This window comes from Doryrhamphus excisus, chromosome 10 (assembly GCF_030265055.1).
Source record: "Doryrhamphus excisus isolate RoL2022-K1 chromosome 10, RoL_Dexc_1.0, whole genome shotgun sequence".
Classification (NCBI taxonomy): Eukaryota; Metazoa; Chordata; class Actinopteri; order Syngnathiformes; family Syngnathidae; genus Doryrhamphus; species Doryrhamphus excisus.
In genome coordinates this window covers 16151921-16176175 of record NC_080475.1, presented here as the reverse complement: position 1 = coordinate 16176175, position 24255 = coordinate 16151921, and the positions used below count along the sequence as shown (strand labels likewise).

The 24255-nt window shown below is 40.3% G+C and overlaps 1 protein-coding gene across 8 annotated transcripts; it reads right to left on the bottom strand.

Moving 5' to 3' along the window:
* Positions 1–68: 68 nt before the first annotated feature.
* LOC131137103 (probable G-protein coupled receptor 153) lies at positions 69–24255 on the bottom strand. 8 transcript variants are annotated; one of them, XM_058084658.1, is made up of 8 exons: positions 24020–24255; positions 23833–23942; positions 23567–23649; positions 15818–16387; positions 12333–12762; positions 7985–8174; positions 5449–5633; positions 70–2378 (listed from the first exon to the last, which is right to left on the bottom strand). In XM_058084658.1, the coding sequence occupies exons 4-8, from the start codon at positions 16189–16191 to the stop codon at positions 1566–1568; spliced, it is 1992 nt and encodes a 663-aa protein (XP_057940641.1). In that variant the 5' UTR covers positions 16192–16387; positions 23567–23649; positions 23833–23942; positions 24020–24255; the 3' UTR covers positions 70–1565. The 8 variants fall into 8 exon arrangements, with proteins under 8 accessions (XP_057940637.1, XP_057940641.1, XP_057940642.1 ...); XM_058084654.1 differs by lacking the exons at positions 23567–23649; positions 23833–23942; positions 24020–24255 and adding an exon at positions 17018–17374 and having other exon boundaries at positions 69–2378; positions 12333–12527; positions 12600–12762; XM_058084659.1 differs by having other exon boundaries at positions 23833–24255.

The following is a 24255-nucleotide window of genomic DNA, read 5'->3' as shown; positions in this document are numbered from 1 at the left end:
TCAGTTTCTTGATTAAGGTAAGGTTTAGGTAGGAAATGGCCGAGCTCTCATTCTTCTGATTGAATACAAAAAAAACACACTTGATGCATGAACTTGTGAATTTAATCAGCCACATCCTTTTCTATGTAAAACAAAGTCATCATCGAGGAACTTAAGCATCAGTCATATTTGAAACATATATCTTTGAATATGTTACAAAATCATATATTGATATTGTAAACACAATAAAATCGTAAAGTCGATGTAGGGAGAATGTGATGTGGTGCTGCTGGATTGAGAAAAAGGTGCACCGATATAACAAACAATCAGACTTGACTTTGTATCAATAACAAATGATCCTAAGGCAGGTGATGAACAATATTATTATTATTTCATTTAGTCATTAAACCCCAGATACTCATTTATGTTTGCAGAAAGTACATTCTAATGTATTTACAGGCGTTTCGTTATAGGATCACCAGGGAATGGCCAAAATCCCAAGTAATTGATCCAAATATTTAATTTTGACACGTGGCTCGCTCCCATCTGATCCAAACCCTCTGACTAGCTTGGCATTGACTTTCTCTTCAAGATTTTTGCTCCACATTTGCAATAAGAGTGACTTTTGTGATGATTACCATCCCAGCACATTTAAAATAATAAAACATATACAGTAGTTACTCAACGCTCAGGGTGATCAATGCAGATGGAATCAGATGAACGGTGTTCAAGTTATGTAATGTATAGATTTCACTTTTCCTGGGGGTTTTTGACTTTTGAGTTTTTGTATTGTCACATATTTGAAAATGCACAGGGAGCCAGTGTATAATGTGTTGCCATTGATTAGTTTTGTATTGAAATGTAACAGCTATTGGAGCCATGCTACATCTGGTCAGGCTGGAGGTATATTTCACTTTGTTGTGCTACATAAAATAATGAATTGGTGGTCCACTAAAAAAAAATCATATGCAGGAAACAAGCAATATCTTCTGGGGCAAACACAGATATTAGAATAACAGTGAGAGAAAAAAAATCAACCAAAAATAACACATAATATCGAGTACATGGCAAACTGGCTTTTTAAAAGAAGAAATTGTGGGGATGGGAGGGGGGCTCACATTTATATCAATACCTCAAACAACCACTGTACAGAGTTTGGGACCACCACTCCTGTAGTGGTGTACTTTGGAAAAACCAGTTCTAAGTTGTTTTGATGCCATAATCATCACAATGAAAAAAGCTTGGATGATACGTGGAACGTCTTATGAAGGAAAGAAGGGGTCTGCAAACAAACGTCGCTATACAATAATCCATCCCTTAATGTACTGGATATCAGCATTTCACAGGAAACAACACCAAACAGCTTAAAGAAGAGTGTGAATGTAAAGAGTTAACGTGTGAAGATGCCGGAATCAAACATGTCCTGGTGATAATTCTCGGATGTGCAAGATGAAGAACAACCTTTTGATGCCCAAAGCTCCTTTTGGCATTAGCAGATATGTTGACGTGTAGAAAAGGCATAATAACTCTCGAGTCGGTGATAAAAACCTCAGGTTTGTTCCACAATTCTAACGGAATTGTGTCTTTTAGGAGGCGGAGCCAACAGAATCGGAGTGAAAGGTGATGTATCCCGAAGAAGAAGCTGAAGGTATGCTTACAAAACTGTTTGTGCTTCCTTTACTCTCCACCAGGCTGAGCTGCTTCTGCTGGGCCCAGTCAGCTGCACTTGTCCTGGATCTACAAGCAGAGCGATGCGTCTGTGGCGTGCCCCCTGGTAAGCCCGCCTCACGCTTTGCATCTTGCAATAAATCACCTCCGCATCCTTCTCCTGAGCCACAAGCCCCCCTGGGGCCCCTGCTGTTAGGCCTGTTTCCTTTAGGGGAACCCTCAAGTGAGGCGCTGCGACTGCTGCGACTGCTTTTGTGTTCAGAGAGGCGCCGGAGCGCCTGAGGCTCGTGTTCAAAGTCGGTGAGTGCAAAGTGAGGAAGAATGACACCGTGATGCTCGTAGACGCTGGGGATGAGAGCGATGGTGGATGCTCGCCGAGGGCTCTTCCTGGGGCTTGGCATCGGCGTTTCGTCGATAAAGTTGATGACCTCGTCCCGGCTGAAACAGCGCAGGTCATCCTCATAGGTGCCGCAAACCACCCGTGGCAGGTGCTTGAGGGAGTGCGTGTCCTCAGAACGCCGCCGCTTGCGGTGAAGGTGACGCCGATGGTGGCTCTCCTCGGGGTAGGAGACCAGGCTGTTCCTGCGCCTCTCGTGGCGTGGCAAGGTGGAGCTGTAGTGGCCACTCGCTATCATGCCTTCGCTGGAGCCCCACCGCTGAAGGTAGGAGGGGATCCGGTCGCTGGTCCACATGTCGGTTTCGTCGTGGGAGTATCTTCTTGTAGGGGGCACCTGGATGCGACACACAGAGCATAAGACCTCACACATGAGTGGTTGTTAGTCCGACTACACAACAATTACAGGAATAATAAGGCATGGTGGCACCGCATGGTGGCCTATCATAAAATAAACACACATTTTGGTACTCAAAAAGCAATTTGAAGAAGAATATATCGAACAGAATACTGTAATATTCTGTCAAATACTAACCTCTTACACAATCAAACATAGTAATAATTTAGTTTCAGTCTATGGAACTTGAATTATTAGATTTTGTGTTTGTGTAAATGTTGCAAAAGGACTTTTTAATATGATTTTACATACTGTATTTTGTATACATGCAGAAGGCCGGAAGTCAATTTTCAACATTATGACCACTTGCTCAATATAATGAGATCCAATACCAATAATATCCAATATTGACGTAAGAGCACTACTGCGACTACTAATAAGTAACGTTTTATTCAAATTTAACCTAAATTTGGAAATTTAAAAACAATTTTAGAGTAAAAAAAAAACATAAAAAAATGTAATTATGTCATTTCAGGACCTAATGATAATAATCAAATATGATAAGTCAATGCCAATTATTACCTATGTAATAGCTTAGCTACAGCTATTATTGATCTCATTAGATTGTTTAAGGTGTACATAGTGAAGTGGCCCAACCGTGATAATATCTATGTTAGCATCTATATTTTTATGATATTGTACTACCATTCCATTTTACATACTGTATTTTGTATACATGCAGACAGCCAGAAGTGAATTTTCAACATTATGACCACTTGCTCAATATAATGAGATCCAATACCAATAATATCCAATATTGACGTAAGAGTCCACTACCACTACTGCGACTACTAATAAGTAACGTTTTATTCAAATTTAATCAAAATTTGGAAATTTAAGAAAAAAATTCTGCCATTTAGAGTAAAAAAGCAAACAAAAATAGAATTATGTCATGTCAGGACCTAATGATAATAATCAAATATGATAAGTCAATGACAATTATTACCTATGTAAAAGCTTAGCTACAGCTATTATTTGATCTCATTAGATTGTTTAGGTGTACATAGTGCGGTGGCCCAACCATGATAATATCTATCTTAGTATTTTACTATCTATATTTTTATGATATTGTACTCGCATTCCATTTTACATACTGTATTTTGTATACATGCAGACGGCCAGTGGTGAATTTTCAACATTATGACCACTTGCTCAATATAATGAGATCCAATACCAATAATATCCAATATTGACGTAAGAGTCCACTACCACTACTGCGACTACTAATAAGTAACATTTTATTCAAATTTAACCTAAAATTTTCTGCCATTTAGTGTAAAAAAACACATTTTAAAAACAAACAATTTCAGGGCCTAATAATAAAATATGATAAGTCAATGACAATTATGTAAAGGCTTAGCTACAGCTATTGTTACTGATCTCATTAATTGTTTATGTGTACATAGTGCGGTGGCCCAACCATGATATAATCTATCTTAGTATTTTACTATCTATATTTTTATGATATTGTACTCACATTCCATTCTGACCTGACAACTACTCAAGAAAGGAGGGGGCCTTTGTCACGGTGACGTCATATTCACAAGGCTGATGTTAGCCTGCCCCCTTGTGGTGGCTTGTGGTGGTAAAATTCACAGCGTGGTGAGACATCAGATGATGCAGGAGTAGTGTGAGGGGATGAACAGCAGAGAGCAGCAAAACCATGAGAGTGAAGTGAGATACAGGGCAGACATACAGTACACGGGTGGGAGTGGGTGTGGGGGGGGGGGCATGCAATAAAGCCAAAGAGACTTTATATTGACAATGAAAAGCCATATACATTGTCAATGGTGACAATTTAATAATGATGTCATGTTAGCCATGCAACCTCCATCCATCCATTTTTCTATGCCGCTTATCCTCATTAGGGTCACGGGGGTATGCTGAGTCCAGCCAATCACAGGGCACATATAGACACTCACATTCATACCTATGGACAATTAGGAGTCTCCAATGAAGCTAACATGCATGTTTTTCAGCACTTACAGAAGACCCACTCACACATGGAGGAGATTGAAACTCCACACAGAGATGTCCGAGCAGAGAATGGAACCCGTGCTAACCACCGTGCGGCCCCAGACATGCAACCTAAGAGTACTGGGAATGACTCAGACATCACATGACAGGGTGGATGGCGTATGGATGACGTCATGGCTGCTGTATAGAGCTCCGTGGTCAATGTAAGATTTGGTTGGCTGTTTTAGGCAAATTACTCATTGCCTGGACTGCAGGTTGGAACTGGATCAATCCCCTGTCAGGTTATTTTAAGACAAAGATTGAGGCAGTGTAAAAAGGTATTTATGGGGAAATGTACACATCTTCAATACAGTCTTCCAGGACAGGCTCAGCAATGGAAGTGCATAAGTAAATATTTCCATCAACTAATCTCATCACAGTAACTGGAAATAGTTTTAAAAGAAGCCAAAAGAAGGCGTTTCTATTGTTGAGTTGCCCTGGAAGTCTACAAACTGGGATTAGTGCAGTTTGAAAAGAACAACTGATTCTGACTGGGGTGAATCCAGTGAACACTTTTACTAGATGAGAAGATGATATAATCTTCCTCCAAATCCTGAAGAATCCCTGAAATGCAGAACGTAAGCCATTTCCTGAACTCTCATCCTTTGACAAAACAACACTATAGTCAGTTTCTTGAAGGTCCTGTTAGGTTCCGGAAATATTTGGACAGAGACAGAGCCTTTATGGCTCTGAAAATGGAGGTACGATGCATTCAGTGGTTGTAATTCCTAAATAGTAAATGCCATCTTTTGGAGAAACCTCTTAAACAAGTCAGCACATATAGCTTTGTTTAATGTTTAAATCCATTGTCGATCTTTCTCTCACTGTCAGGACCTAAACTATATTTCACCAATTATCATCAGCCGGAATTCAAAAAGCAATGAAATACAACAAATACATATTTGATAGCCCATGCACATTACAGCAATGAAGTGTCATTCAGACATAGGTCATGTGATCAATTGAAAAGAAATGAATCAATAAAAGAATATACCTGCAAATACTGCATTTTATCTTCCTGCTGTTCCCTCACTGGATACCCTTGCGGGACCCCCCTTTCTAAGGTTGAGAACTCATACTTGGCATTACGGTCTACTGCCACGATTTCAGGCGATGAGCTATAGTCATATGGTCTGTCATATATTAAGTCGACATGAATTCCTCCATCTTGGCTGTTTTCTGCAAAGTGCAGAAAAGCACGAGCGTCAGGGTTAGATAGCCACGTAGTCACAAGACAGACAGACAGACAGACGAATAGATAAGAGAGACAGGTTCAATTCTTGTCTGACTTGGCTTTGTTTGATTGTTTAATTGTTTTATCTTTGCCCTGCGAGTCGACCTTCAGATCAATTTTTTTTTAAACTTGCTTTTTCAATATGCAAATCAACAAAATCATGTAAGAAATGTGTTAAAAACTCCCCCTCTTATTCCCAATTAGAGCGTTCAAGCTGATTTTAGGATGTGTCGAGCTTGGCTGTAAAATGCTGCATTTGAGGGAAAACTGTGCCAAAAGGAATGAAAGATGACAGCAGCTTTTTTTGCACAGGCAGGGTGGTCATGCAAGTCAGCAGTTAAGTTGGAGAAAAAGCAAAGAAAAAACTGTTTTTATACATACAACTGTGATGAGTTATACATGGCAAGCCGTCTGGAAAAAGAAAGCAGAGAACTGGAGGTGTTAATTATCACACAAAATATTGGCTGCTTTGTGTTGTTGTTGTTGTTGTTGTTGTTGATGATGATGATGATGATGGATGATGATGATGATGTTGTTGAGTGGGCCCCAAGTGGACAACATGTACTTTACACGGGGGGGCATCAGGCTAAAATCCGGAATATTAATCATTAGTTTGCTTGTTTACCCAATCCAATTGTATTATTAATATGTCACCTCATGTATCTATCTGAGCATGAAATATATACAGTAGTATGAAAATGTTTGGGCACCCCTGGTAATTTAAGATTTTTGCAAGATCACTGGTTGTTCGGATCAGCAATTTCAGCACCATCAAACCCAACTCAAGTGGAGATGTTTTGGAGAGGAATGGTCAAAAATGTCGGGGTGCCCAAATGTATGCACCTGCTTACTTTTGTTAAAATAATTATTGCACACTTTCCGTAAATCCTATCAACTTCATTTCCCTTCTCATCTTTGACTGTGTTGGTCTGCTATATGATATTTTTAACTGGAATGGCTGATCCCAACAACCGGTCATTTAGAAAGATAAATCACAAAAATCATCAGGGGTGCCCAAATGTTTTCATACCACCGTATATCACTTAAAGGGGACCTATTATGCTCCTTTAAAAAAATATATACTTTGTATTGAGTTATGGTCTCCTATAAAGCAGAAAACTTTAGATTTTCCAGCATCTGCACCTATTCCAGCTAAATTTCCTTTGATTTATGCTTCTTGCCAAAACAGACTGTTTTAATGTGTTTTTTTTTTATTTTAATTAATTGTAATTTATTTTTTTATTTTTAATTTATTTTGGTCACACTCCCAAAGTGCTTCCTGACTAAAACCATATAAGGACGGTCAGTTTTACCACGCCTTTTGAAACCGAGCGTTCAGAGCCATCCCAAACTTCTTTCAAGGCTCACTTCCAAATGTACAAACCTCATTATCTGAAACTTTGGCATGATTTAACACCAGAATACAACATTCTAACTACATTTATGGGTCAGAAAAGTAGAAAAAACATAATACGTCCCCTTTAAATAAAAAAAAAAAACACACAGTATAGGCCTACGGTTTCAGGGTTGTATCCAGAAAAACAAAGCATGGCTTTGTGACTAGAGGGTAATATGACCATTACGATGACATAAAAGTGGTTTTACGCTTTGGTTGCCATCCTTGCAAATAAATGGGAACCATTTATTTTAACGTCCTCCTGTTGTAGGGGCAAGATGGCCCAGCTTAAACGCAATGGAGTGAATAAAGTGCTGTAAGATAAATATGGCCTTTGTACAGCAATCGCTCACTCTTGCTTTTTTTTGCACCCATAAAATGGAGAAGCAGCACTCTCTAGGAGCACATAGCAGTATATTCTGTCTACTGGACAGGTTACATGATTGGATTTGATCATTGATTTCATGTAAAAATAACTACAATTATTCTAATTAGAAAAACAGCTGCATCATCAGCTATTTGCAATAATTTGACTGGGTTGTCACACAGCGATGCAGCTTCTCTCAGTCTCTTCCAGGATGTTTAAAGGAGGTCTGACTATTCGTTAGAATTCAGTAAGACGTGTGTTGTTATTCGTGGCATGTTAGGTACTCACCTCCATTTCCCTTTCTACAACACTACCACCCTTAGTGTAACACCACCAAGAGGAAAGAAATAAAACTAATACAGCAGCACACTTTAGCTACAGTACAGTTTCTGTTTAAAAAGCAATGGTGATCTGTCTTTAGGAATAGGACACATATGCCACATTGATGTCATCAGGTCAGGGTGGAAGGAGGTAAAGAGGAGACTGGGCAAACAGAGAGAGAGGGACGGATGCCAGATTGTGGTGGGGCTTACCCTCATCCACCTCGTCATTGGACATGATGGCCACACACTTGTCCCACACCATGCGGATGTCGGCCCGATAGCGGTCACAAGCCCACAGGAACATGGGCAGCAGGATGGACTGGACAATGGAGCACCAGAGCACACACAGAACCATCCAGTTGTACGAGCGGTCAAACTTCAGACTGGCAAAGCTTACCACCTGTGCAGGACAGGATGAAAAAAACTACTTGAGGATCACATGAAAACTGTTATATGTAGCATGGAAAGAAATATGTGGCTTGGTTCATGGATTGGGAATGATGCGCAAAATTCCCCCAAAAAGTGCAGTTGCTTTTTAATACAGTATAGAATACAATGTTCGCTTGTGCAAACACAGTTTTGCTCATGGGAAAAATACATAAATATACATATATATATACACATCCATACATGTACACATATATACATATATACAATACAATATTCATGCATACATGCTTTCACACATGCATACATACATACATACTTTTCTGGTTAAAAAAACAATTGAAACCTCAAAAACACTCAACAGGAGCAACAGAAGCACCCAAAAACGGTAGAAAATGACAGTTTTTGAGGGAGATGATTTTTGACAAAACTCATAAGGGGTTAGTATGTCGTTTTTTTTTGGTTTTTTCAACTTGCTTCTAATACACTTTTCTGGTTAAAATAACAGAGGAAAACGTCACACACACTCAACAGGGGCGTGAGAAGAATCCGTAAACGTCAGAAAATGCCAGATTTTGAGGGGGGTGATTTTTGAGGAAAATCATAAGGGGTTAGCATGTGGGGTTTTATTTTCCAACTTGCTTCTGATGCACTTTCATGGTCAAAAAACAGGGGAAACGTCACACACACACTCAACAGGGGCCCCAGAAGCATCCAAAAATGGCATAAAATGTCAGAGTTTGAGGGCGGTGATTTTTGACAAAAAACGTAAGAGGTTAGTATGTCGGGTATTTTTTTTGTTTTTTTCAACCCTTTTCTAATGCACTTTTCTGGTAAAAAAAAACAAACAAACAAAAAAACAGGGGAAACCTCACACACACTCAACAGGGGCCCCAGAAGCATCCAAAAATGGCATAAAATGCCAGCGTTTGAGGGCGGTGATTTTTGACAAAAAACGGAAGGGGTTAGTATGTTGGTTTTTTTGTTTTTTCAACTTGCTTCTAATGCACTTTTGTGGTCCAAAAAACAAGGGCAACCTCACACACACTTTACATACACTTGTAAAGAACATAATATCATAGCTCGCTCCAGTTATTTCTACCACTCTCATTTTTCTCTGATAAAGTGATTGGAACACATTCCTCTTTGTCACAAAAAACATTCATGAAATTTGGTTCTTGTATGAATTTATCATAGGTTAACAGAAAAAGTGACCAAATCTGCTTGGTCAAAAATATAAATACAGCAACATGAATTAGCAGTTTTGATAACTTGGAAAGTTGTTTCAATGAAATAAGCTTCATAGCATGGCCTCTTAACTTCTTGTGAGTGATTATTATAGTGACTACAGACGATGACTTCTCTGAGATGCTTTGGATCTAGATTATGCTTGTTGATCTGAAACATTTAAGTGTGACAAAAAACGAAGTCAGGAAGGCGGCAAACAGACTGCTGTATGTTTCTTTTGCATTTTCGGGTATCTTGTAAAAATACAATTATGTTCATGTCGCCAATACAGTATATTCCTGGGTATTTCTACATGAATCACCACACAAATGTAAATGAGCATCCATCCATTCACATTCATTTGTGTGTTTCTGTTGCCCATGCATTTAAATAGCTCATTATAGCAGTGCATCAGAGGCCTTCAGTTGTTTCTGTCACTGAACAGTGACATAATAAAATTGTTCTTTCATCATTATGACTATCCCCCTCTGTCTGGAACATAAACATACAGTGAAGTACGGACATAAAAACATAACTATCCCAAAACCAATTTCTAACACATGCAGTAATAGTAAGTCAAAAAGCACTTGGTAGTGTCCTGAATCTTTCTGAATGCTAAATAGCAAATGTGGGGCCCACAGGCCTGTGAGTTCATCATCATCTTTGCATCATCTTTGCCCATATTCCACATAACCATTGCTTTAAAGCAGTAGTTATCACTAAGACGGAACACTGTTGTGCAATAAGGGGAATAGCGTCTCTGCCATTGCTGTGAACCGTTGGGGAGGGTGCATGTATGAACTTCGCAGCACATTAAAACGCTGGGTGTTTGCTATATATTCATTATTTCACAAATACATTTGGACCGCCATATTTAGGTTTACCTTGAAAAAGAAAGAAAAAGAAACAGAAGCGACAGAAGAAAGGTAATTTGTACTTCTAAACCCATTTATTTTGCTTTCAATGTTTCAAACTCACGTTCTGCAAATGCAATGGCCACAATTCAGCAAATACCCCACCACAAATAGATAGCAGGCCTGTGGGAAACTGTCTTGATTATCTCTAACCACATTCTATAACAAATTGATTGATTGCTGACTCCAAATTGAATATGAATGGTTGTTGTTCTATATGTACCCCGAGTGGCATAACGACATAGAAAACAGAAGGATGGATTATAATAGTACAAAGTAAGAAAGTCTGGATATTTGGTGAGCTAATTGTTATCACTCAGCTCCCAGGGTGCAGTCATTGGCATATGGCTGCGGTGCCCGCAACGAGAAGCATGACTTGAGGGAATAATTAAAGCTCGCTATAAAAGCCAAAGTCTGCAATGTGTGTCCTTAATGGGACACTCAATGGGACCATGTCCTTAAGGGAAATTCAACTATTATAACACACACGTTATTTTTGTCTTGTTTTAATGTTTGACATCATTCAACTTATTTTCTATGTGAACATTAGTATCTGTTTAAGTGTTGTTGCCGGAGGTGTACACCACTTGTTCAGGAACAAGTTTGGAGTGCAAATGACGTTAAACAGATGGCTGCACCCATAAGGTAATGTACAGCATGTCATGATGACACACAGACATCTTACAGTAGCCACGTTTACATGAGGAGTTTTTCTCTTTCTGAATGACCTTTCCGAAAGCAATGGTATACATGGAAAGGAATATTCCAATCTCCTGTCTACATGTGCCGCTATAATCAACCAGAATAGTCAATGAGGCATACGCAGTAAAACGTAAACACCAACATCACATGATACCAACTCCCTCAAGTTTTTCTTTCACTTGTTGGAATAACTCCGTATTGCCTGTTTTTCCTTCGTCCAGCCTTGAAATTTAGTTTGAATCAAAAACAAACTTTCCGCAGCAGTCCAGTGCCGATTGCTCGCCTCCATTTTTTTTTACTACGTGTTACGTCATATCTGAGCATTCGCTGAGAACAAGAACAGGAACAGATAAAGTTCAATTTTGCTAATATTTTATAATTAAGCTCGGCACATGTTTTATATAGATATATATTTTCTTTTTTATAAGACTGGACTTGTGAATGGCGTATAAAAGGGTTTAGATTCTGTTCCACAGATGGCGGTAATGCACACGAAAGCTGCTTGCCAACCGCCAATAAACAACAGAAGAAGAAAAAACATGAAGAAGAACGCAGTCTGACAACATTCCGTTTGAGTGGGTACAAGATACCTCAATCGGATTCGGATCGGATTCATTCGGATTGGCACTTTTCTTTCGGAATGAGGTGTATACAAAGGTTACATTCTTTCCGTTTGAGCGAAATTGGAATATTTGGGTCCATGTAAACGTGGTTACTCACAATACCGAGTTCTAATGCATGAGACTTAAATAGTGTATGTTCAAGAGCATTCTCTGTATGGAGTTTTGCAGGTTGTTGGTTTCTGTCTAACATCTAAGCAGCTTTAAGCTCTCCAGGAGCTCTCAATTTGGTCTGGAAACACAATGAATTGACTTGTAAAAAATGAATGAGGCCCTGAGGCTTGAATTTGCAAACCAAATGGCGACATGCTAGAAGAGCTTCTTTCACGCATGATGATCTTGAAGGATTCTTGATGTAAGCGACACTGTTGTTATTAAAGCCAACAGAGGGGAGATGACACTTGGACTAACCTGCACATGATTCTTTCAGTAGGCTCCCACACTCACTATGTAATATGACTTCATGGAAAAATACATGCATCATCTATAATCACTGCGCCTGGCCTACTTTCACATGTGGAGGAGGAAGATTTAGGTTGATGTAAATAATAAAGCAGCATAGCATGGTTGCACAGCACTCTAAGTATGTTGAATTATGTTTACTTCCTGAAGGCCTTACATTATTTCATATGGGATTTGAAGTGTGGTTTTATTGCAAACTGTCATCTTTGTTATGAACTATACACAATGTTTAACATGCAAACTCACCAGTATGGGGAAGCCAGTCAGGAAGTCATAGATGAAGACAATGCCACTGATCAGGTAAGTGATCTGCAATGACGTCTTAAGAGGTTCCGAGCCATCAATGGAGGATCTACGCTTGCCCTGCGCATCCTCCACCACAATGGTGGGGACGTTGAACTTGTTCTTATCTGCTTTGTGGCCTGCCTGAATGGAGAAGGTCTGGAAGAGAGCAATGCCGATGCAGATCACACCCATAGTCACGCTACCGCCAATCAAGAGCAGGAAGCAAACCCCAAACCCCAGGCCGATCTCCGTCACAATGAATCGACAGTCAGAGGTGTAGAAGCGGTCAATAGTGTTGTGCCAGCCCACAGCTGGAAGTGTGGACAAGATGAAGGAGACCATCCAGATTCCCATCACTGTGTGCACTGCCTGCTTCTTGGTGTTGCTCAGCCTGCAAACACAAATCTACGTTTTAGCATATTTACCCCAAACAGGGATGAAAATGGTTCCCCAACACAAAACTAAGGGAGGGTCAAGGGTACAGTTTACATTTACAGTTTTAACGTCTATAGGTAATTAAAGTAGTTGATATAATTCAATAATTCACAATTCCATTCAATATGGTGATAAACATAAATACATGCAATTCATCAGTAGTTGCGTACATAACCTAAGCAGCGTTAATACAAAGTCAAAAGTCAGTCAAAATAGCTACATAACGTTCATTAGGACACACAGTTCAAGTATTCCATCCAATTAGCATTTGTTAGCATCAAACATTGCCAATATACCAGAAATGTAAAAGGTCCAAGAAAGGTTTAAGCAGTGGGCACATTATCCAATTAACCACAAAACAATTGTTTCCTTAAAAAAAACAAACATATCCAGCAATTTAAGTATTTTTTTTATTGGCTGTTTAATTCTTATATTATTGTATTTTGTTCCACTTACCCCATTCCAAAAATGTATCATATTATTTCATTTACAGTTAATCCTTGTTTGCCTGCTTCGTTCCCACCAGATATACAGTGCAGCCAAATTGCATAAAGTGTATATATATAACCATAATCCTAACCCTATATAACCAGCAGTTACACTACGCACAATGTCAATTGAAAAAAATAAAACACTTTATGGTAATGCTTTAATTTGATTTGAACATGCATCAGGTTACAATGGAATAATTCACATAAATCAATTCAAGGATCCACATGTCCAAAAGGAGAAGGAGGAAGCAGAGCTTACTTTTACTTTGTTCACTTCCTGCCTTCCTGCTATGATCTTCTTTTTTAACACATACGACAGTGTAGGATAACCATATAGTGATTTTGTTTACAACCATAACAATAATGATCATAGATGTAACCATCAAAATGGTGATATATAATAACAAATAAACACAACACGACTCGTTCAAGCCTCTTCCGGCACACTGTGACATCACAGAGAGCCAGTGTTACAAAAACTCAGAAACGAGGCATTCAAAGCCATCCCGAACTTCTTTCAGGGATCATTTCCAAATGTGCAAACCTCATTGTCTGAACCTTTGGCATGGTTTACCACAAGAATATAACATTCTAAACTACATTTATAGGTCAGAAAAGTGGAAAAAGCATCATAGGTCCCCTTGAATAATCTTTACCTGATTGATTGTTTGTATCTGTTGACTGTATGTGTTTTATGTCGTATTGTTTGGTACATGAACTACACACGCTTTGATGCTTTGCACAAATGAAGTTCCTAACAGATCAATACAGTTCTTAAGTTAAGTTACCTTCTTTTCTGTAACACACTTTAAAATTACCTTGTGTATGAATCATGCTCTATAAAACAACTTCCCTTGCCTTGGTCGTTGTTAGGCCAGCAGAGAATGCTTTGCTGGTCCTGACTGCACATCACCGTGTAAAGCAAATAAATTGTCCCCAAAACAAGCTGAAAGCTGCTCTGTCCTGGAGTCCTCATTTAGAAAAACTGCAGCTGAATGGACAGAGTGGGCTTCACCGAAGGCAAAAAATGATGTTTCCCATCCTGCGGCCCATTTGTCATGTCGGTCTATCTCTGTGCGGAAGGATTGGGTGGTCCTCACATCTACAAGTAATTGTTATAGCCCAGTACTTTAGCAAATGTGTTTCTGTCCTCTGGCGTTGGCAAACGTATACACCTGAAACACAACAGCTAGTGACGGATGGTCCTATTTACCTTACCACTAGAGGAAACTCAGTGTCCTCGCTAAAACAACAACTCAACTGGTTTAAGATGGAACAAATATAGAACAAGTCTGAAGCCCTGAAGTTCACAAGATAAATTATTGTACAAGTGTGCCTCCCTGAATAGCTGGAACCTATGCTTCCTATATAGCTATTTCCTTTCCTTATAATAAAATCTTATTGTGATTATGACATAAATACTGAATATACAAATACTCCCTCACCCCCAAAATCAAGATATTGTTAACTGCATGTACTAATCCAATTGTAAGGGATTAGTCTAACATGAATGGACACAAAATGAAGGGCAGCAGTAGCCTCTGCAGCTTTGTGCAAATACAAGAAGGTCTTCTTGTCACGGTGAGCAATAAACAAGCCCTTTCCTCAATATGCCTCAGGTTCCTATAGCAGTGAGACCGCATCACGAAGCAGTTTGAATCTATTGCCTCAATGAATGAACGTGGCGAGTAGGGGAGTGGGGGGTTTGGGGACACCAGCGAGTGATGAGAACTGTAGCCAACTACAAGGTTGGAATTCATTATTTAGGCCTTCTGTGTGCATTAATGTCAGAGACAAAGCAGCCATGCTAGCTCACTCGGGCACATGGCAATTGAACACCATTTGTTAGAAATGAAAGACTTTTGGGGCTGGATTAAGCCCATCTGCAGGCCAGATCCAGCCTGCAGGCCATATGTTTGACACCCCTGGGCTGGACTACAAAGATGGTTTGATAAAAATAGATCATCCTTGAAAAAAACTGTTAATTGATTTATGTGATGTATTCCATTGTAACCTGATGTTCCAATAAAATTAAAGCATTACCAACAGCAGATGTCTTGAAAAGACCTGAATGGTGTTATTGCAACATCAAGCTGTCTCATAATGTGAATGTGGATTTATTATGCAGCGTCACTTTGCAATATCAATATATTGTAGCCAGGCGCAGCTGAAGGCCAGAACTGGCAGATGTTCCTCGGAGGTTGTCACAAACAAATGCACTGATTGACGAGAAGTGTCACCTGATACTAACATATAAACAGTGTAGTCGTCCCAGAAAATAAGCCATGAATGTAGCTTATTGAAGTAATAATGTGGAGCAACTGGTGGGGATTTGGCAAAGTCTTGCTAATATCATATCATATTATTTGCATGCAAATGCATGTTAGTGGATAAGCGGTATAGAAAGTGCATGGATGGAATGTACTATATGAGGTAGGTTGCCTGGTAGTCTCGCAAAGGCCCAAAGCGCAGCATCCAGTGTCCCAACAAACAAGAAATAAATACACAAAAGCAACTTACCTGTAGTTGACAGGCCAGCGTACCATCCACATGCGGTGATAAGAGAGTGACGTGACGGAGAAGCAGGTGACCAATGTGAGAGTGTAGAAGGTGGACACAAAGACCTTGCACAAGCCCTCGTTCCACTCGTAGTTGGAGTGCTGGCGACGCAGCGTTATGACACAGTACATGGTGATGGGGATGGCCATGTTGAGGATGTGCGTTCCCGCGAGTGTACAAATGAGGAACTCCAGCGGCTTCCATTTTTTCTGCTTGGCGCTGACGCTGAGGATGCTCCACATATTGGCCAGGATGGACACACCCGAGCAGACCAGCCAAGCCAGCGTGTTGGCATTGATGACATCATCCTTCATGGTGGTCGCCTCATCCACCATGTTGGAGAGAAGCGGGGCACAGTCTGGGGGGCCGCAGTGAACTGGAAGCGAGAGTGGGCACACGCGAGGAAAAGGAGGAGATGGTGATGGGCAGGAAGGGATGCCGGGCGTTGGACAGAGCAGGCATCCTACATGGGGGGGCGTGCACTCTCCATGCCAGTGGGACGTGAGGGGGTGGCAAATCCGGGCCGCTTGCCTGGGGATCAGAAAGAGAGGGAGGGATGATGTAATCACATTGAATTAGTGGGTCCAATTCAAAATAATCCTTCATCAGACATAATCCTTCATCCCAGTGAACTAATTATGTTAATCAGCACACTTTATTACAGTTAATACTGAAAGTCATTCATTTGTGGTGGCTGAGACCGAGCAGTGATCAGTCAGCAGGGCTATTTTTAAAGCGCCGCAGGCAACATCACAGCATTAAGCAACCAATTGTAAAAAAGATGAAACACTCATAATCAGGGCTACATGGCATCATATATTTTCCTTTCATCAGTAACTAACAGTTTAAACAGTAACTAGAGTAACAGTTATTCTTTGCTCCGCTGGCAGGCCCTTAATAACAAAGTGGAACATATACGATACTGTGCTGTGTTCCCTAGGCGTGTTGCTAAATGAGGTGCTGCTTAGTTTACAGTTGTGAAAAAATGAGGACAGTCCTTGACATTTGTGGTGCCCCCTCCAAAATTGCTTTGTTACCATCCATCCTTCTTCTATGTCGCTTATCCTTACGAGGGTCACAGGGGTCACGGGGGGATAGCAAAACTATGACTAAAATCTGGTCACAACAAGCTATAAAACATCATGCAATTTAAGAACGCACCCAAAGCACCAGAGGAGAAAGAATCCAACTACTGTGAGGTGAAAAAAGCTTGCCACACTGCCAGGGCATGTTGTCACATCCATTTCCTGCCGTTTGGCTTGTGCAAACACTGACGTTCTGTGGGCAAGACCCCTGGGAGGGGACACTGAAAATGACCTCATCATCACCATCACTCTGTCTCTTGGAACCAATGGTCCTTTGTAAGAACAATTAGACGGAGTACCAACCATTTACAGTGGATTTATACCTTTACTCTTTTATGTGCTTTTTAACCAAAAAAACACTCCTCCACTAATCAACACAATGCAAAATTTGTCGGACAAAATAATTTGTTGGCCCATAGCCGAAAAAAGAATTGGTATATATCATTCACACTCACTTTGTTGGCCACACAGAAGAGAAAAGAAATACAACTAGGCAAAACATGGAGATATAGGAAATAACATTAAAAGTTATAGGATTGGCCCGCATTTTGGACTTTGAGTCATCAAAAATAGTATTTTCCCGCTTTTTTGCAATGAAGAACCCTCCTATTGTCTGTGTAGGTTCTTAGTCCTGATCCCATCCCATTTTTAAGGTAGTCCTGTGAAGGCCATGGTGTGAAGGCACCACCACGGAGAATACTCCAGCACCGGCTGGCTGCAGGTGAGGAGGATAGAAAGGCAGTAATTGGTAACAGCTGCAGGGTCCCAGTAGCTCCGCCCATCTCAGGAGGTGTCAGAGTTTGAACAGGGAACACAGAAGCAGAGTGAGCAACACAAAACAAACGGAGAAACACAAGAACGGCAACACAGACTGAGCCGTGTCACAGAAGAGCGTGACATTTTGTTTCATGTTGTTTTCCTGTTACAGAAGAGCTATTAGTTGTATAGTGGTTCATATATAGCTGGTCATCTGAATAGATCCGGAAATGAATCAACAGATGGATGGATAGTGTTACATGCATCCGGGATGAAAGCAGATGAATTTTCCGGGAAAAATGCTTGTGGGCGGATATGTGCACCCAACACTGAGTGCCACTAATTAATGTTAGGTTCATCAAGCTCCGAACCTGGGGAGACAGAGCCTTCTCCATCGCTGCCCCCACCCTCTGGAACGCTTGCCCCGACCTTCCCACCAAAAAACAACTCAAAACCCACATGTTTAAATCCATTTTTAATGTCTAACTTTTTATACCTGACTGCTGTGCCCTGCCCCGCTTTTAGCCATGTTTTAGCTCTGAATGAATGTATGGATATTGTATTTTAATGCATTGTTTACTCTGTTTTTGCTCAACTCTATTTTTATTTCTTTTTTCTCTACTGTATTTGATATTTGGTATATACTAAGCGTATTTGAGTACTCTGAAAAGCGCTATACAAATAAAATGTATTATTATTATTATTATTTATCAACTGTTAAGCCTCATTTTGTGTACCAAGCGGTACACAATATTTAAAACTTGTAAAGGATACCAAAAGCAGTGATTCATAACTAGCGGTACCTAAAGAGTGTTATACATGGACATGTTCGTTGGTTGGTCTTTTCATTTGGGATTTGGAATGAGACAAAGATCTCTGCTACTGTCCTTTGTTTACTTTGCATACCTTCTCTTTGTTGAATCGATCACTGTACATACATAAGCTGTAACAATATCTCATGAAATATATATGTTCCTGTGTATACTCCGAGAAGCATCAGTAACAGATGGGAACAGCAGTGGAGCAAGAAGCAGTGTTTTAATTTAAACTCGTGACTGATGGGCTTCCTCGCTATTTGGACGAACAGCTTGATCACCCACAATCCCCTGGGCCTTCCAGTGAAATATGGCACCACTCCATTGACTTTTTCTCTCCTGCGCTCTCTATAACTTGAAGGTACACTGAAGGAACGATAACAGAGTCACTGAAAACAGATTTGGAGTCTTTGGAGCAAAGTCACTTGAAATAATTGGTGATTAAACATGATGAAATGTGCTGGAATAGCCCACTTGTCAACATGGCTTTTCTTGAAGTACTGTTCATTCTTTTAACTTTGTTGTCTACTGCTTTCAAATATGAGCTGCAAAAAGAGGAGGGGGGTACATGCTGGGCTGGTTGGCAGCCAATCACAGTATTCACACTCACATTCATACCTGTGACAATTTGGAGTCGCCGATTAATCGACCATGCATATTTTTGGAATGTGGGAGGAGTACGCAAACTCCAAAGAGAGAGAGAGAGATAGTGATTTGGTAGTTGTTCACATGTGTCACCTACACACACACACACAGAAGACCTCTCCACAGCATAAGGGATTATTAGGTCGGCCCTTGGAGGCCAAAACGCAATCAATCTACTGCTCATTATCTCGTTATCAGAGTCCAGCAGTGGTTCCTTCATGCATAACCAATCAGCTGCAGGACCTGCTTTATAATCTACTGTCCTGCACAAAGAATACCAGGCCTTAGAATAACCTCTTCAGGGCCCAGAAAGAGGATTTCTGCAAAATACTCATGATACAAACTGCCTTTCAAATTCTTATATTCTTATATATATATAGATATATTCCTTCTATTGCATACAAGCACAAAATTAGGCTTACACTGGAGTGTCCATGCTTTGATTACCGAAAACCAGGACACAATGACATACTGCCATGATGATACAACTGCCATATATCAATTTAACATTGTTTAAAAAGAAACAAGACGGCCATGACAGGATACGTTTTGAGAAAAAGTACATCTTACACTAGATTAAGCTGCATTAGGATTCCTGTTACCTGTACCTAAAGTACCTAAAAAAAAGAAAATTACCACTATTCACACAATCAAAATGCCACTGCTGCTTTTAGTTTGCACAATAAACCACAACTTTAATTAGACGATCCTCCTTTGGGAGCTGGGGACACTTGTTTGAACCCTCACACCCGGGAAAAGGGTTGTCATTCATCCAGCGTATTTCTCCATGACATCATGATGTTATTTAGAGTAAAGGACATCATGTCTTTCCACACTAAAGATAAAACACATGTTTGGAATATTACTATTGGTTTGCTGTGTTATTCCCATGCATGTTTTCACTTCCTGCTGTTTTATTGTTGCCATAACAGCCAAGCCAGCATTTAGCCTTAAGGGATGGTGGTAAGCAAAGAAATGCACCTACATGCTAAGTAATCCAGGTTCCATTTAATTAGTTATTTTGCTCCTTTCTCTGGAAACTTTTGGAGCCCAAGATCCCTGGTCTTGGCTGTGAACCTCGGCAAGATGTACCCCCTGACCCCACCGGGATATACAGTACATAGTATATACATGGATATACTGTACATATCAGTGATGCTCCAATTTTGTTAAAAGTGATTTCCATGAAAAATGTATCTAACATGCATGTTTTTGAAATTCGTGAGGATGAGAAAACTCCCCAAAGGAGATTCATACTGGAGACTTGCAATATTTTAAAATGTGTAAAAGAGCACATCATGTCCCCAAGCATGCTGCGGGGCCAAAAGACTATCAACATATGAATCAGATGTCCCATATTTAGGAGCAAAATAAGACTTGCTGAATGGACATCTTTTTGTTTGACGGGATAAAGATAAAATATGTCAATAGTCTTCAGTCCAATCAATAATAATAAATAAATAGTGCAAATTGATTCTTAACAATCTACATACAATAAAACGTAAAATGATGCTATTCTGAACCAAGTCCTTTATCCCAGTCGGCTTATTGTACAGGGTAGCATCAGTCATCTCCTAATGAATCTGCGATGATTAACACACAGGATGGTCTCACGGAGCAAACACAGTATCAAGACACTGCTGAACATATCATTAAATGAATGGAACACCTCTGATTAAATGATCCTTAGGAAATATCAGGAGTATCATACACAGAGGTACTTAAAAGAGCCATTACTATCAATAGTACAGCCACCAGCTTTCATTGTTTTTTTACCATTTTAACAGAACTGTGTCTGATTGGTTTCTAGTGTCTGTTAGATCATCTTGTCTTTTATATCGAGTTGGGCTACGGGACTACTTACCAAGGGACCACCATGAAGAGCCTGTTTGGATATTGTGTGAGCCATCCAACACTTAGTCTTTTTGTAAGATTACTTTTTATGCGCAATGACAAAACACAAATAATGATGAATTAGACAATAGTGTATGGGGTTTGAGATCCCTGGGGGACCGAGTCAACACTTTTCATGAGCGAGCAGCTTCTCACAGTGGAAGTCACTGAATTTTCCATCATGTAACTTGAAACTTTCTTCCTGTTTATGTAAAGCTGCCTCCACCTAAGTGAGAGGCTATCAATGCCAAGGCATGAGGAGTTTTGTCTCTTGCACACACATGCACTCAGAGGTTGGAAACCTTCCAAGCTTTACACGTCCCTGTTACACACGTGTTATTTAGGGAAGCATCCACTGGGATTATTGTCTTATTGTCCACGCCACAGGGTAAACTAAAAGAGCACTACTTGTGGGAAAGGGAATTGCAGAAAGTGAAGCTTGACTTTCACCCGTTATTGACCCGGACTGGTGTGAGCAGTTGAGGACACCACTTTTAGCAAGGCATCGTTACTTATGTGTCTGTCACACCCGACCCCTCACCAAAAAAGGACAATGACCCAATAAAGTATGTATTTGCAAATCGAGTGAGTGTGATTGGTGGAGAATGAGGAAGTATTGTACCAGTGTGGAGAGGGTCAACCAACGTATACGTATACATATATATACGGTATTGGAACCATGCACTGCTGTTGAGTATCAGACGGGATGCTACAATAATGACACTGTTTTTTTTAATGTTTGGAATAGTAATTAATTAGTTGCTGGAAAAGAATAATGGCATTAATATCGCCCCTACTAGCTCTGCTGCTGGATGCCCTCCTGCTGTGTGAAAGTTATGGCAATACCCTGCTTTGCTGGGATCTGTGTGAAAGGCACAGACTGAACATATTCTGACAGCTCTGGTGTGCCAATTTGTGGGATTTCTGTGTGAAAGAGGAAACAAAAGGCCAAAACAGGCCCTGATAAAGAAAACCTTATCGACTTGATGCAGCTAGCAAATGGCAATAACAGAAACAGCCTCCTCGGTACAAGTAAACATCATGGATTGTTCTCTACATGTTGTGGGTGAGTGACGATTGGAGGAGAGCACAGTGTGAACACAAGCTAGCACGGTTGCAAAATGACAGGCAAGTCGTGTGACACAGCTTCGAGGTTGGAATGGCCTGTGTCACGTGATATTTAGCCTGCATGGCCGCATCTGCTCTCTATATTCTGTGCACTAATGGCCGTTGCATTGACATAAATGTGTCTGAGGATGGTTAATGACACAATGGCAACAAACTTAAAACCCATTTTAAAGGGATAACAAATGACTCTATGGTCAAAATGACATTAAACACAAGCTGCACGTTTAAATGTGAATGTGCATTGATATATGGAGCATGAATCAATATACACTACATGATGACCTACACCCATCTACCCAAATTTAAATGACAGCCAAAGCTCTGATCAGTCATTATGGCCTAAAAATGATACATTCGAGGCACGTGGAATTTTAAGGATGTATACACATGGATATGTACCCAGACATAGCCAAAAAACACCAGTGGTGAAACGATCCCATGAATCTTTGTGGTGCTCCCGAAGGATTTTCCTCAAAACGCTTTTGTTTGCATACATGTAATACAAATATCGGTGAAGTTTCAAATCATTAGGAAATTAGTTCCGAGGTCCTGCCTCCGCATCTTCTACGATGTTTTGTTTGATGGCGTCCATGTTTTTCAATCAGTCAGTATTGTGCTGACCCAGCAAACAGTATAAGGTTACAGTGGGTGCCTTGTGAAGCGCTTTGAGCTGCGGGGGAAATTTCTAATCTATCCAACTTACAGAGGTTTAAATTTGCGGTTTAATGGCGGTGTTACCATGTGGCGGATTGGTCAGCACAGGCAATGCAGTAGGGCTGCATATTTTCACTGTTATGAGTAGAAGCGTTAGCATAAACAAATTCATAGTCACATGAACAAATTAGTACCCGCCATTGGGTGTAGTCTAATATTGACACATATTATTACTGGTTATGTGTGTGTATGTGCCAGTAAGAGCAAGAAAGTACTTGAAGATTCCCTATCAAGTGTGTGTAACATTACTGACATCAATATTGTTGGTATACCCCAACAACTACATAATAGAAACTACATAATAGTTGCCTCTCAGATTCCATCTTTTAACCATAAGAGATAATTTTGCTTGAAAAAAAATCTACAGGCTTCACAGTTGCAGTTGGACGAAAGGTCACTATTTGTTGTTTCAAATGTGAATGTACAGTATATAATCCACCCCACTGCTTCCTGCAATGGATGCGGTGCAGTAAATGTATCATTTCACTTCATAACTGGGTCAATTATTATCATGCAAAAACCAAATCAATACAAATGAAATCATTTATATAGGTCAGATTAGCTCAGTGAGGAATGCTGCGTTAACGTGTCAGGACACCACCTGTTTGTATGGGGAGCCTTACTGCTCTAATTCTACTTTAATAATTATATCACCTAAATGGATCGTTTCTTACCTTTGACTTTCAGAGCTTGCCTCCGCTCATTGTCCACGTCATGTGATAATTTCCTGAAGAAAAATAACAGTCTCTGCCGGCATCTGTCCAAAGTAAGCAAAGGGGAGTAATAATACAAAATGATGGAGGAGTCTCAAGACAGCGCGTCACATCGACCGGACTCCTCTTTGTCTGCCAATGAGTGGAGGAGGTTGGTGTAAGATTATCGACGAGTATCGCTCAAGTGATCAGAGCCTTCAGTGAGGCACGAAAATACATGCACGTACCAAAGTAAACCATGCATCCTTTCCTCTTCTGCTGCTGGCGCTTCGGACGGCTGGATGCGCGTTCAAGACTCCACTGAGGCGCGTTCGCGCAGCAAGAAGCTGGGTGATGGCTGTGGGAGTGGACCGCAATGTCACAAATTATTCATGGAGGAGGAGGGAAGGGAAGAGGGCGCTCATTTTGACTCACTTGTGGGAACTGTTTCGTCTCATTTCGTGCAAACACGTTAGAATAACGTCATACTGTATCTGTCTGTCTCGCGAGCTAGCGAGCTAGGTAGCTAGCTAGCTATCATTCTGTCCGCGTGTCATTTATTTATTAATGGCAGGCTTCATAAGAAGACTAGTTTTCCACTGTTTGTTTCTGTTTCCACATAAATTATGTACTTGGTACACAATTCATGACCGAAAATGGTGCTCTAATGT

Excerpts from the sequence above, each read along its gene's own strand:
- LOC131137103 (XM_058084652.1), bottom strand. The coding sequence starts at position 17,247 with ATGGTTGGTACTCCGTCTAATTGTTCTTACAAAGGACCATTGGTTCCA. Across the intron at positions 16,388-17,017 it reads TTTCTCCTCTGGTGCTTTGG|GCAAGCGGCCCGGATTTGCC; the intron begins GTGCGTTCTTAA and ends TCTGATCCCCAG. Across the intron at positions 8,175-12,332 it reads TGACTGGCTTCCCCATACTG|GTGGTAAGCTTTGCCAGTCT; the intron begins GTGAGTTTGCAT and ends TGTCCTGCACAG.